At 48.3% G+C, this 14,364-nt stretch overlaps 1 protein-coding gene across 12 annotated transcripts in view; it reads left to right on the top strand.

The window, feature by feature from the left end:
• Positions 1 to 14,364, top strand: part of SLC7A7 (solute carrier family 7 member 7) — a 40,390-nt gene that overhangs the window by 2,569 nt on the left and 23,457 nt on the right. The window contains exons 1-4 of one of the 12 annotated variants that reach the window (XM_023540065.2): positions 5,262 to 5,473; positions 5,826 to 6,092; positions 8,051 to 8,122; positions 10,231 to 10,776. In XM_023540065.2, coding sequence (XP_023395833.1) covers positions 10,278 to 10,776 — 499 coding nt within the window. In that variant the 5' untranslated portion in view covers positions 5,262 to 5,473; positions 5,826 to 6,092; positions 8,051 to 8,122; positions 10,231 to 10,277. The other 11 variants (XM_023540064.2, XM_064292285.1, XM_023540063.2 and 8 more) reach the window with 11 other exon arrangements.

Genomic DNA, 14,364 nt, shown 5'->3' with positions numbered 1-14,364 from the left:
CATTTTACAAATTGCTTGTAGATCAGGGAGCTGAACCAAAAGTTGTCTGTTGATTTATTGTTTTATAGTTAGTGGTAGAATAAAGACTGAGTGACACCTTCCCCAAGCTTGGCTCCACGTGCCTTTGGCTGGTGCTGAGATAGACAGCTGAGATAGACAGCTGAAAGTAGACAGCACTGGACACTCATTAAATAATTTACCTTTGGGGAATCAAGTGGTAGAAGCCAGAGGCTCAAAGAATAACCTAAGTGTCGATATTCAGGATTGACAGGAAAGATTATAGGCTGGCTCTACCCCTTGCACTATATAAAGGAGTTAAACCAGCAACACTCTGATTTCTAGTAGCTCGCACAATAGGGGGACACCACTGATTTGCAAAATTATAGAAAAGAGTGTGTGTAAGTCAGTCAGAAAAGGACAAATATTGAATGACCTCACTTATATGAAATACCTAGAATAGGCAATTGTATAGAGATCAAAGCTGAAGAGTGGTTACCAGAGGTGGAAGGGAGGAGATAAGGGGGAATTACTGTTGAGGAAGTATTGAGTTTCTGTTTATGGCGATGGAAAATTTGGTAATGGATATTGGTGATGGTTGCATAACATGATTGATGTAATTGGTGTCACAGTTGTACACGTGAAAGATGTTGAATTGGCCAATGTTGTGTTATAAAACAATAAGAAAAGTAAATGCAGATTAAAAAATGAAAAGGACATGCATTAAGGTGAGCAAATAACGTGGACAATATGAACTTCACATGCGGAAGCAAACACACGCAGTCATTGATAGCTGTGGGAGTCAAGGACTTCAGGGGCAGGATGAGAAGTTTGTTCAGACCTAGGAAGTCTGGGAGGAAGACAAGTTCAGCCTTTTACGTGGTTAGTGTGATGTGGCAGGGGGACAATCTATCCGTTGTAAATAGCAGGAAGTATGGGTTGAGATTTTGAGAGAGAGACAAAGACAGAAGGGGGGGAGAGGGAAAGAGACCAAGCTAGCAGCTTACATCATGAGCATTCTCTGGGACCTCACAGGGCGGGGGTCAGGCACCTGGACAGCACTTCTTGATGACTTCATCAGCCTCCTAAGTCATAGGAAAGCAGCTTCATCATCCCAACTAGATGCGTTTCAACTTCTGGACCCCATCTGGCAAAGGCTGGAGTTAAGAGCAATGAGAAGCACCAGGAGTCTTAGCTTCATCTCCTTCCTCTTGGATTCTGACAGCCTGAGCCAACAGGAGAGGACCACTTTACTGGTGTTTCTCCTGGCCAGAAATCCACTTAAATTCCTTTCTTTTCAAGGGCATCATGACCTGTATTTGGTTTTAACTTTTCGTTATTCACTCACTTAAAAAAAAAAATGTTTATTCCAATATCCTTTTGTGCTGTCAGGTCTGTATTTATAGAGTTGCTTTTGTACAAGTGCTTTGTTCTGGGAAATTAGGTGCTTTTTAACTGTTGTGATGAATAACAGTGGAGAAGGAACGTAAGTGGAGCTGACTCTGGGTAATTAATTCCATCTTGTTTTCTAGCCTTTTCCCCTTTTTTGCATGCTGTGACCAAATTTTAGGGCTGAAGTTGTGGAGAGAAGGGAGAACTGTTTGGGTAGGGTCATGTTTTACATTCTTTCATTGTCTTCCTCCTCAGGACAGTGCAAAGATCAAATCACTGTACCACTCCATGGAAGAAGTGTGGAAATGGAAGGCTATAAACCACCCACACACATGCATACACGGCTTTGCATATTATTTCCTTTTTACTTACATAGTTTATTGTAATATATTTTTCTTTTCCCAGAGCTGTCAAATCCCTGCTTAATCAGTACTGGCTAAATTCTATGTTAAACGACCCAGCTTCAAGATGAGTAAATTATGACCTTAGGCTACACTCTTCTTTCTTGTTTGGCAGCTGGAAAGTGTCTTAATAAGATGTGTGCCTTTCCACTAGGGTGGTCTTGAAGGTGGGTGGCTGTGGATCTTAAAGGTAGCCCACTGTGAATGTCTGCAGAGTGGCAATCTGGGCTTTAAAAAATGTCAAAGCTGAATTGTCCAGAAGGAATAAGAAAAGGCAATCGTATTATCTGCAAATCATCTTTTTAGCCTTAAAATGTGGGAAAACATCTCCAGATTCCTTTTCTTGAACCATAGCCTGGGATCTCCCACTTTTCGCAGGGTCCACTCTGCTGCTAAGGCTTCTCAGATGAAAGGTGCTTAGAGGTTCTGCCTCCCGGGCACACTGGTCCAGACATTTTTTGTTAAGCGCTGCCGCCTGGCGGTGGCTCCGCCGCCTGACAAATCCTTTTCGGTACGGTGGAGACCACTTTCTTCATTTTGGATCGCGAAGCTGATGCAATACCACTTTCAAGGGGGCGGAGAGTTGGGAACCCGGGAGGGGGGTGGAGGAAACGCCCTTCCGGGAGACCCCTCCCCGTGGCTCCAAGCAGGCCCCGCCCTACCCCCCACCCCACCCACGTGGGACCTCCCAGTTTAGGGTCCTTTTCCGAGTTGCAGCCAAGCGTCCGGGGACTGGAGGCAGGGGTTGCCAGGGCTTGGGGCTACCCCCCAGAGCCTCGTCGGGCCACCAGCTCGAGCTGAATTGGGAGGGAGGGAAGATGAAGCGGAGCGTTCCTGGGGCGGAGGACGCGTCTCTAAGGGTATCTGCAGTCATGTTTGCGTCCTCCGGGCAGCGCAGCTGTACTGAAGCGAGGAGTGGGTAGGGATTAGGGTTGTGGGTCTCTCGGTTCTCGACCTTTGGGCCCTTCGCCAATACCCACCACAATCCCCTCTGCTAGCGCGGGCGGGGGCTGCTTGGCCAGGTGGAGGAGACGGGGAGTCGTAGGGTGGAGCGGGGTCCGGGGCCGCCAAGGAATAGCCTCGTTCGGCCCAGACAGCCAGACCTCGACGACCTTCAGAGAGGATTTGCGAGCGAGCTGTGGCTAGGGGTTGGGGTTTGGGAAGGCGAGATTGTGGGCCTGGGGTGCCGGAACCGAGGGCCACAGGAAAAAAGAGGGAAGTAGAGGGAAACGGCTAGGGCGACGTGAAGGGGCCGGGCCCCAGGAAAGCGAGAGTGGGAGGGGGAGAGAGGGGCAAAGGTGAGCGCGGCTGCCGGCTGGGCGGGGGCGGAAGAGGGCCGGGGAACCCGGAATAGAAAGGGGCGAAGGACGGGCCAGCGAGGATCAGGGGAGGAGAGCTGGGGCAAGGGAGAATGGGAGAAGGAGGGGGCCGGGAGGGGAAAGTGCGGGGTCCGAGAAGAGTTCACGTTTAGGGGCTTGCAGCTTGAACCCACTTGCATTTGCTAGAGGCTGAGCTCTTGCCTCCCTCTGCCTCTCTGCCCTTTCACCTTTTTCTGTCATAGCACCTGGCTCTCTCCTACCCAGGCCAGTCGCCTGGGTTTGGGACATAGCTGCTGAGGGCTTCCCACATCCGGGGGCGGGGGGTTGGGGGAGCGTTAGATAATTTTTTTTTTCCCTATTAATGATTCAAAAGGGCCTCTTCAAGCCATTCTGGGCCTCTCAGTAGAACTGTGAAAATCATACACTCCTCCCTCCCTTCAGCTCAACACTACCAAAAAGAATTAAGTACTTCAGAATACTCTTTGCTTAGGAGCCAGAGGAGCAGCACAAGGGGGCCTAGAGGGCATGTTCAGGGACATTCCAGGGAGCCCAGCCAGCTGGGAAATCAGTTTAGGAGGAACAACATTGTTCATCCATTGATTTCTTCATCCAGCAAATATTTTTTGACGGTCTTCATGTACTGGGCGTTGGAGATAGAGTAGTGAATAAAGCTCTTCCAATGCTAACATTTTAGTGGGAGAGGGAGACAATAAGCAAATAAATAAATTCCAGGTGGTAGTAAGTGCCCATGAGGAAAAGTCAAGCATGGTGAAGGGCTAGAGAGTGACAGAGTGAAGAAGTTGCTCTTTGAGAGACTCCTCAGGAAGGCCTCTGTGATAGGGTGATGGTTGAGCACAGACCTGAGTGGAGTGAGGGGATAAACAATGCCATGGAGAAGAATGTCCCAGGCAGGGGGAGCCGCAATTGCAAAAGCTCTGAGGGTGGGAATGCGCTTGATGGTGGCAATGGCAAGGAAGCCAGGGTGGCTGGGGTGGAGTGAGGAGAGAGAAGGGGCCAGTGCCAACAGGGGCAGCTTCAGGTCTGTCTTCCTAGGACTCCCCTCACAACTTGGACCAAACCCCAGAAGGGGATTAAGGGCAGGCCAGCTGGGGAGTAGCTTGTGCCCAAAGAGGCACTAGATTATCCTTGGAATAATTCAGACATTTGGTGCCAAGTAAACTCTGATTTCTGTGATTTTTGGTGAAATGTAAGTTGGCTCCTGTCCACTGACATCGACAGAATCCCTGACTCCTTACCTGGACCACCTGTCTGGTGTAATTTACAACATGCAGGTGCAAGTTGCAGGGTGAGGCCTCAACATTAGCCAGCTGACAGTTGCCTAAAGGCAGCAGTCCAGCTGGAGTTCTGAAAATACATAATGTACCGTGAAGTGCTGCTTACTGAGAATGAGACATTTATGCTATTGTCCACATGTTAAATGGTTTAATATGCTTACTAAGAAGTCTGCTTCAGATGCATCCACGTAATAATCCCTAATTTTGGATATAAAAAGGCTTATAGTTGTTATTCTCAGAAAACCAGTCCCCCCCACCTCTGCTAAGTAAACATTGAACAAATATTTAGATGATACTGGTTTGAAGGGGTGCCAACTCATTAGCCTGTCCAGGGTATCCGCAGCTTGCTATGGCCCTAGCTGGCTCTTACCTGGTGACATAGGCATCACCTGAACCAATTGGGGATCTGCGGTGTGAGTGGGCTTGCTTGGTGTTTGGTTGTGCGCTTGACTGTATTCCCATAGATGGCCTTCCTTGGCATGCATTACCTTCCTTGGCATGTATTACCTTACATAGGGGTCAAAGTGGCACAGAAATTCTTGGGACGGGACTGCACAGTTCCATTGTTCTAACCATGGGATCATATGCCCCCCACAGGACTAAGGATAGTATGTGAGTGAGAGATGAGTAGGAAATGGAATGAGGGCAGAGGGAGGTTGTAATGGGTGTCAGGAGTGAACTGCAAATCATTGGGAAAGCTGACGGGCTAAGTAAATGTAGGGCTACAAGGAAGTACAAGAGCTAAGGTAGTGGAGGAGGAGCTGTGGTGAGACTCAGAGTGGAGAAGGTGCCTGGAGGCGAGCAGGCGGCGGACGATGTCTTCTGGGTATGACCGGGCAGTCCCAGCTCCAGCCCGTCCCCTGGCCCCTCCCCGCTGCCGGTCAGAGTCACACATGTGTTTTCCTGTTTTCCATTTCGGTCCCCGGCACCCTCTGCCTTTTCTGCTCCTCAGAGTCAACAGCTGCTGCAGCTTGAGCCATAACCCCCTCCCCCCAGTTCCCCTTCATAGAGCCTTCTCCTCCCCCAAGTGTGCTGGTAGCGCCTCCTCCCTGCACCTGCCACTGGACAGGTAAGACGTGGGAGAGGCGGGACAGTGGGTGAGAGGGAAAGTGCAGAGAAGGATGGAGTGAGAGTGCTGAAAACTGGCTGAACAGAGACCCAAGAGCCTCTTGGTTCCTGATCCCAGCCCCTGCCCTCCCTGGGCAGAGCACTGCCTAGAGATTTCAACCCTATGTTAGTGGAAGCTCTGGCCACGGGAATTTCTTTCCTGTTTCACTTTTTTCTTTAAAAAAAAAAAAAAAAGCTGCAGTGTAATATAGAAAAACAAAGAGAAGAACTGGGGAGGGAGGAGCTCAGCTTCTAGCTTGGGGTGATGGGGGAATCCTTGGGGACCAGAGTATGTCTGTTTTCTGCTCTTGCAGTTAGGGGAGGCAGCCCAGACCAGTTGGAGCCAGGAAGGCAGGACGTGGGGTCTCTGGAGGAGGACGTGTGTTCTCACGGTAGCTGCCTTCGCAGGCTGAGGAGCCAAGCCCCTGAAGTGTGTGGTGGTTCCTGGAGGAAGTGTGCTTTGGTGTTGCCATTCACAGCTGGGGCCAGAGTGAAGGGCTCCGTTGGCTGCAGTGCCAGGCACTGACTGCATGCTGCCCTCCTGAACCCCTGAATCCAAGATTTCTCCCACTAGCTATTGGGTGAGTGTGTCGTCCTGTAATCTCTGCTAGGATCTCAGAGATGACAGCACCTCAGACAGAAAACAAAGGATACTGTATTGTGAACACTGTTGGCTCCCAGGGGTTCAGACTGTGCAAGGCTTTCCTCTAAAACCTTGAGTCAGAGAAGCCCTTTTAGGAGAGCCTGGGAGTTCTGCTGATCCCAGGATGCTTGAATGGTGGAAGCATTAATCCAAGAACCAGGGTCTTAGGGAGGAATGTGAGCTGCCTACAATGCTAGGCAGTGGTTGAGAAAAGAGGGGGGCATCCTTTGGACGAATGACAACCTACTGGCCTCCTGGCCAGTTTGTGGGGCAGACTGAAGCGCTGGGTAGATTCCACTCCTAGCACTTCCTCATGAGACCACTAGGGTATGCTGTTTGCTGGTGTGGTTTTTCGTCTCTAGATGCCATGAAGACGGTTTAACTTTTCAGATATCCCCAGCCAGGAATGAAGCCCTGCACACATCTGTCCCCACATGCCCTCACGGGTTCCCCTTCCTTTCTCCCTCCCTCATTTATTCTTCATGTCATGTTAGGACACATGCCCACCCTGTGGTGCCAGTGAATTTGGTCTTAAAAGGGCAGACGTGAAGATGTGTTTCCATGTGTTTTTGTTTGCTTTATAAGTGGGCACCCTACGAATAGCAGCACTACCAAGAGGGCTTGTAATCACCTCTCATCCCTGCAAAGGGATGAGAAAGAGGAGCGGCAGTGGGAAAGGAGATGAATAAGCTTTGTTGGAGCCTTTAGACTGCAGACTGAAGGACCGCAGAAGCTGTTGGCTTTCTTTTCAATCTAACCACGTATTCCCCCAGGGAAGTCATAAGGAGCCACCTGAATTGCTTTCCAGCCTAAAAGGAAGTCCCGGAGTGTAGATACTTGGAGGGGGTGGGAAGGTACAGGAGACAGTACACTTCAGTGGTTAAGAGCATGGACTCTGGGTTTCCAGATGACCGGCCTCCTTCTCTAGTTTGAAACCTGGCAAATGGTTTAGTACTTGCTTTTTTTTTCCAGGGGCTGCCAAAGGATTAAATGGTTGTCCAGGTGGCACAGTGGTTAAGAGCTCAGCTGTTAAGCAAAAGGTCGGAGGTTCGAATCCACCAGCCACTCCTTGGAAACTTATGGGGCAGTTCTACTCTGTCTGATTGGGTCACTGTGAGTTGGAATCGACTTGATGGCAGTGGTTTTGGTTTTGTTTTGATGGTGGGTGGTTGTTGCAGTCCATGGATTCTGACTCAGGACCACCCGCAAGTGTGCCAGAGTAGAATTGCTCTGTAGGGTTTGCAAGGCTGTGACCTTTCCAAAGCAGATCGCCAGGCCGGTCTTTCGAGGCATCACTGGGTGGGTTCGAACTGCCAACTTTTCTGCCAGTAGTCCAGCTCTCAACAGTTTGTGCTACCCAGGGATTAAATAGGATAATGTACTCCAGTGCTTAACAGTGTGTCGGGACTATGTAAATGCTCAGTAAGTGCTAGCTATATTCAAACAGTATTTTGGTGGATGGGCCAGGAGAAAAGGCCAGTCTTCTCTGGGTGGAATTCATATGTTTATGAGACTGTGTCTTGGGAGAAGCATTATCTCTGGGAAGGCTAACACCAGGATCCCCCTCGGATTAAAAAAATAAAAGGCTTAAGGGGCTGGAATGGGAGGGTGTGGGGTAGAGATAAGTCTCCCAGGGATTTTTAGGTCTCTGTTCTCTGGTTGTAGAATAACCAAGGAGGATTAGAAAGGGTGTGAGAAGGGACAGACAGACAGGCATTTGGATTTCTGAATGATTAGGGTATATTTCTGTTGGTAAAAGAGACCTGGAATATCAGATTTAAAGTAGACCATAAAGAGAGAATAAACTATGTGGTTTCCAAAAACTGCCTGGCATCCTCTGCCTGTCTGGGCCTACCTGCCTAGCTCAGTCAAATCTTATCTCCCCCATATATTTAGGAAATTGGAATACGGCACACTTGTATTTGGTGAAGGAACTTATAGGACCTCATGCTTATCCCAAAGATCTTGGTATGTTTTCTTAAGGATGAAATGGCACGTGGGTGGGGTGTGGATGCAACCAAGGGTTTGAGTCTCATTTATCACGCTTGTTTCCTTTGAAGTAGCTCAGTCTTGGGATAATGGCCCAAGCTTAAGGTCTGCCACCCATCATCCTACGTGGGGAAGTGCGCAGAGTTCTCCTCGGAGGACACCCAATCACGGAGGATGCCCAATCACGGGGTGTAGGGGCCTCTTTTACACTTCCTCTAATCTCAGCATGTGAATAAGCTTTTGTGTCACACTGTACAACCTTCCTGCTTTTCTTAATTGTTTGCACGAGAGAGAAGGAGGGCTAGGGTGGGGCACGGAGGTTGGAGAGCAAGGGCTGTGCTTTCCTTCTCAGTCATTGCCCTGTCCTCAGCTAACTTGCTTGAGGACAGTCTCCCCGGAAGCTGAGGAAACTGCACCCAGCTGCAAGTCCTTCTGGGTCCCCAGGCCTGGGGTGGAGCTGACAAAGGAGATTCCTGAGAGAGCGCCTTCTTATCTCAGAAAATGCTGAGCCTAGAGCTCCTAGCGGCCCCTTCTGCAGATGCGAAGGGTCAGTGAACCTTAGACCCAGACAGTTGCTTAACATGCCCCTCCTCTCCTCCCTCACTTCCCCCGCCCTCCTCTACTCGACTTAAATCCATAAGCATTTGCTGGGCCTTCCCTTTTACTGCTGGCGGAAAGGGGGAGGAGCAGTTGGGCCACGGCTCCTCCTGGGGCCTGAGGGCTCCTTTTCCAGACTGCCACCGCCGCTGCTGCCGCCGCCGCCGCCCCCGCCCCCACCACCACCACCACTGCTGCCCCAGGAACCTACTTACATCCCGGGCTAGGGAGTGAGTGTGCGTCCCACCCTTCCCTCATCCTTACTCACCTTGCTCACCCCACCTGTCTGCTGCTCTGCAGTGTCCAGTAACGCCTCCTGGCTGCCTCTCGCTCCAGTACCTCTCCACTTGCTTGATCATCTTCTGTCTTCCCTCAGGTGTCTTCCCGCCTTGGTTTCCTCTGGGACCTGTTGTCCTGCTTCAGCTATTTCCTTGCTTGGTGTTGGGTGGTGTATCCCCAGTAGCAACTCCTGGGTGGGGAGCAGCCATCAGCTGCCTCCAATCATCCCTAGGTTTGGCTTGCATTTGGATCATCCTCTCATTCCAGAGGAGCCCTGGTGGCACAGTGGTTAAGAGTTCGGCTGCTAACTGAAAAGTTGGTGGTTCGAACCCATCAGCCACTCCATGGGAGAAAGATGTGGCAGTGTACTTTTGTAAAGCTTTACAGCCTTGGAAACCCTGTGGGGCAGTTGTACTCTGTCCAGCAGAGTTGCTATGAGTCAGAATCAACTCAATGGGAGTGGGTTTGGGTTTTCGGTCTCTCTTTCAAACTTTTTTGGGTGATGCAACTATACTGATGTGATTTGGTGGCAGGAGGTCTGGAAAAGGTACTTGGGAAAGGAGGAACAGCAAGGAAAAGAAAATCGCCCACTTCCTTTCTGGGTGGTTTGGGGGCTTTCTTGGGGTGAAGACCCCAGCTGAGGGCTGTTAAGGAATACTCCCTGAGCAGAGGGATGGTTGTGGGTTCCTGAAGCCTCTAGGTTTGTCAGAGCCAGAGTCCTTGGAGAAAAGAGCAGTGTTGTGAGAAGACCCCACAGATTAGCTGCTTGCAAGGTTAGTTCCTAATGTTGTGTTTCAGCACACTTGACAGGTGAGACTGAAATTGGAGGGACGACAAGACTTTTTTTGGGTAAGATTGAAAACTCAGACTCAAACCACTGTGGTTGCACCTGGAAGCTGCCAAACTGCCCTCATTCCTGTCTTGCCCTGTATCACAGCAGGTTCAGATAGAAATAGGGCTTAGTGGGCGGCACCATCCTAATGGTGAGAGACAGATGCTATCTCTCTGGGAAGTGGGTGCCTCCTTTAAAAATTCAAGCTGGGGTTGTTTTGATGATTGAGCCAGAGAAAAAGAGGTTAGTGGGAGTGGGGAGACAAGAGAGAGGTCTCTGAAAAGGTGGGTTGGGTGGGTTGTCACTACTGGGCCCTATGGTCAAGGGATTCTATGTAATGGCCAACTGCTCAATGTGTATCACTATCTTTCTTCCTTAGAGGGCGATGCCAGGGAGCTGGTGAAGGCTTTCCTCTCCTTCTCCGCCATGGGTGACAGTGTTAAGTATGCAGTGGCGCCCCAGCACGACGGGGATTCCTCCGCTTTGGCCGATGGGGCTAGCCCAGGGTCCGAGCAGGTAAAGCTGAAGAAGGAGATCTCACTGCTTAACGGCGTGTGCCTGATTGTGGGGAACATGATCGGCTCGGGCATCTTCGTCTCTCCCAAGGGCGTGCTCATGTACAGTGCCTCCTTTGGCCTCTCCCTGGTCATCTGGGCTGTTGGGGGCCTCTTCTCTGTCTTTGGGGCCCTTTGTTATGCTGAACTAGGCACCACCATTAAGAAATCTGGGGCCAGCTATGCCTACATCCTTGAGGCTTTTGGGGGACTCCTTGCCTTCATCCGACTGTGGACCTCCCTCCTCATCATCGAGCCCACCAGCCAGGCCGTCATTGCCATCACCTTTGCCAACTACATGGTGCAGCCGCTCTTCCCCAGCTGCTTGGCCCCCTATGCTGCTGTCCGCCTGCTGGCTGCTGCCTGCATCTGTAAGTTGGGCTGGGGTTGGAGGGGCCAGCAGAGGGTCAGGGTGGAGGTGGGGCTGTGAGTCCAATCAGGGAGTAAGAAGGAGATGAAAGGGAATGCCTCTGACAGCACCTTTTAAAAACTATCATTATTTAATTAATGTATGCTTTATGTGAAAATTCAAACAGTAACTAAGTACAACTCAGTAGAAAGGCCTGGTGAGCTCCTTCCGAAAAATTAGTCATTGATAACCCTGTGGAGCAGTTCTACACTGACACACCCAGAACTGCCATGAGTTGGAGTCAATTTGATGGCAACTAGTTTTTTTTTCTTTACCCAACCCGCAAAAAATCCCTACCCTTCCCAGTATCCCATTGTCCATACCATTAGCAGTTTGTGTGTCCATCCTGATTTTTATTTATACTCCTTAAATAGATGTTGTTTTCTTCTGTCTGTTCCAAAGGATCGTACTGTACATATAATTCAACCATTTGCTTTTTTCCCAGTATTTGTCAGTGATATTTGTTTCTATTTACAGATCAAATTTTCTTTTTAATACTTCATGTTAGTCCACATTAATTAACTTCAAGGCTGTACTGTCATTCAGAGCCCTGGTGGTGCCGTGGTTAAGTGCGTGGCTACTAACCTGAAAGGTCAGCGTATTGAACACATCAGCCACTCCACTCCACGGGAGAAAGATGTGGCAGTCTACTTACCTAAAGATTATAGCCTTGGAAACCCTAGGGCCTCTATTAGTCAGGATCGACTTGACAGTGAGGGTTCCAGTTTTGGGTTTTGGTACTGTCATTCAGACCTCTGTTAATGGCCTTTTATGTTGCTTCCAGTTTTTCAGTTGTACAGATAAAGCTTCATTGAATATCCTTATTGTACGTCCATGAGTATTTTTGTAGACTAGATTCTTAAAACTGTCATTTCAATCCACCTTGACTTTCTTTTCCATCTCAAATAATATTATTTAAATCTGTACGTTCAGCAAAGCCACGTTGGAGGTGCTTAGAGGACAGTCTGCTATGGCTCCATGCCTCAGGTGCTTCTGTCCTTGAAAAATCCCCTCCCAGCTTAGAAGAGACTGGGACCTTGGAGAGTCTTCTCCCCACTCTCAACTGTGAAGAAGCCCAGAAATTCTGTCAGTTTGAGGGGCAGTTGCTCCAGCAGCTGCAGCGGTGGGGTGCAAGAGTCTTGTACCGGGTGTAGTTACTCACTGGCTCCCCGATCAGCCTTATGTCCTTTTCTCTTTCAGTTTTTCCATTGCTCCATTTTACTCCTCAGCCTTCCTAATTTTGCTCTTGTGCAGAGAACTGGCGGTCCTCTTGTGATTTGTGCGTCTATGTGTATGGTGTAGATTCATCTCTGTGCGTGGGGATGTTTGTTGTGCATGGCAACAGCCAGGAGGGGTGGAAGGCACTGCCTTGTGTTGCAAGATGAGGGTTTTCTCCTGCAGCCTTAAATGTGATCTGTAATCTCTTTTGCATCATTTACTGATGATCTGGTAGGTTGGCTTACTGGAGAAACTAATTTTTTTTTTCTGTTGGTCTGGAGCCCCCTGGGCGTATGTTCCTTAGCTTGTATAAAGATTATTCCATTTAAGTAAATTTTCCAGATGGCTGCATCTCTTTAAAAAGCGCCAGAATTCTATTATTTTAACCATCTTTGCTGGAAATCTCTTTAAAACCAATGACATGTTTGCCTGCCTTCATATTTTGACTTTTTTTTTGATGACTCAGGGTGACCATTGCACATCTCAGCTCTTGTATGACTGTGAGGTCTTCCCCGGCCACTGGGTAGGGAAGAATGTTTGCTTCCTTACTCAGTGGCCTCAGGCTGTTGGCCTGACTTCATTTCTTCAGGTTTTATTCTTAATTGTTTCTATCTGTGTCATGCCTGACAGCTGTCATTCCTTGATTCTGGCATCGTGCCTACCTCCGCCAGTTACTCCTTCTAATTTGTGACTTCTAATTTGGAAATGGAGAGGTACTCAAACCTGTGTACACCCACGTACAGATATACACACATGTATACCCTTGTAAGGATACATGCAAAGTGGTCACAGCTATGAATTAGTCTGAGGAGCTTACTTGTGAATAAAAGGTGTGGATTTCTGTGTGTAGATTTATGGCATATATTTGAGACAACTTTGGTAGAGTGAAAAGTGGATGAGATTTGTGTTTAAAGCTGGGCTTAATGGCTGTGTGACCTTAGGCAAGGTGCAGTGGCTGTTTACTTTAAGGCTGCTGTGAGAATGAAATGAGAAAACCATAAACCATGACTCAAGTGTAAGATATTGATGGTTAAAATTCTCTCTTGGTAGCCTATAGGCCTTTCCCTTTTCCTGCTTCTTGGCTTTCTCCTGAGTGGTTATAGCTGGATAAATGAGATACTTCTGACCAGGTAGAATCTGGACGTTGTTTTATCTTTAATAAATTAAGAGGGAGATGGAGATCTGGGAGAAGATTCAGAAGGACAACCAAGATTGTGAGAATTTAGGGGCATATGATCCATGGGTTTATTCCTTTAGCCGTTGTTTAAGGAACACCTAGTACAAGTCAGCTGCTGAGACCTGTGAGGATATTCTGTTTAGCCTCAGTGTGGACTTAAGCTAAATCTTCAGACTTAGCAAGAGAAGGGCTTTAATATAAAGCTTCCATTCATTTACTCTTTATTCATTCAAGAAACATTTATTTAGGGAGTACTTATAAAGCCCAGGTGGCACAGTGGTTTAGAGCTCATCTGCTAACCAAAAGGTTGGCAGTTCAAACCCAGCAACCACTCACTGGAAACCCTAGGAAGCAGTTCTATTCTGTCCTGTAGGGTCACTCTGAGTTGGAATCAACTCCATGGCAACAGGTTTGGTTTTTATGTGCTAGATATTTTGGAGTCCCTGTGTGGTACAAACTGTTACACGCACAGCTGCTAACTGAAAGGTTGATGGTTCCAGTCCACCCAGAGGCACCTCTGAAGAAAGGCCTGGCAATCTACTTTTTAAAAAGAATACTTTATTGTGCTTTAAGTGAAGGTTTACACAACAAATTAGGCTCCCATTTAACTATTTTTGGAGCCCTGGTAGCACAGTGGTTAAGAGCTCATGTACTAACCAGAAGGTTTACAGTTGGAGTCCACTAGCTGCTCTTTGGAAACCCTATGGGGGCAGTTCTGCTCTGTCCTATAGGATCACTATGAGTCGAAATCGACTCAACAGGCAAAGGGGTTTTCTTTTGTTTATGGTTTTAACAATTTTCATACAAGTCATTTCATACCATTGGTACAGTTTTTACAATGTGTCAACATTCTCATTATTTCCATTCTATTTGTTCTATTTCCATTGATCTAGATTCCCTTCCTGTCCTTGCCTTCTCATCTTTGCTTTTGGGTAACTATTGACTGGTCTCATATAGTTGATTTGTTTAAGGGAGCACGTTACTCATGTGTGATATTGTTTATTTTATGAGACAATCTGTTATTTGGCTTGGTGATCTACTTCTGAAAAATCAGCCGTCGAAAACCTTAGGGAGCACAGTTCCACTGTGACACACGTTTTCACCACGAGTCAGAATTGACTTGACTGGCAACTGTTTTTTCTTTCTTTCTTTTTT

Source organism: Loxodonta africana, chromosome 10 (assembly GCF_030014295.1).
Source record: "Loxodonta africana isolate mLoxAfr1 chromosome 10, mLoxAfr1.hap2, whole genome shotgun sequence".
In the NCBI taxonomy this organism is placed as follows: Eukaryota; Metazoa; Chordata; class Mammalia; order Proboscidea; family Elephantidae; genus Loxodonta; species Loxodonta africana.
The sequence above is the reverse complement of the archived record's forward strand: the minus strand, read 5'-3'. Positions and strand labels throughout refer to the sequence as shown.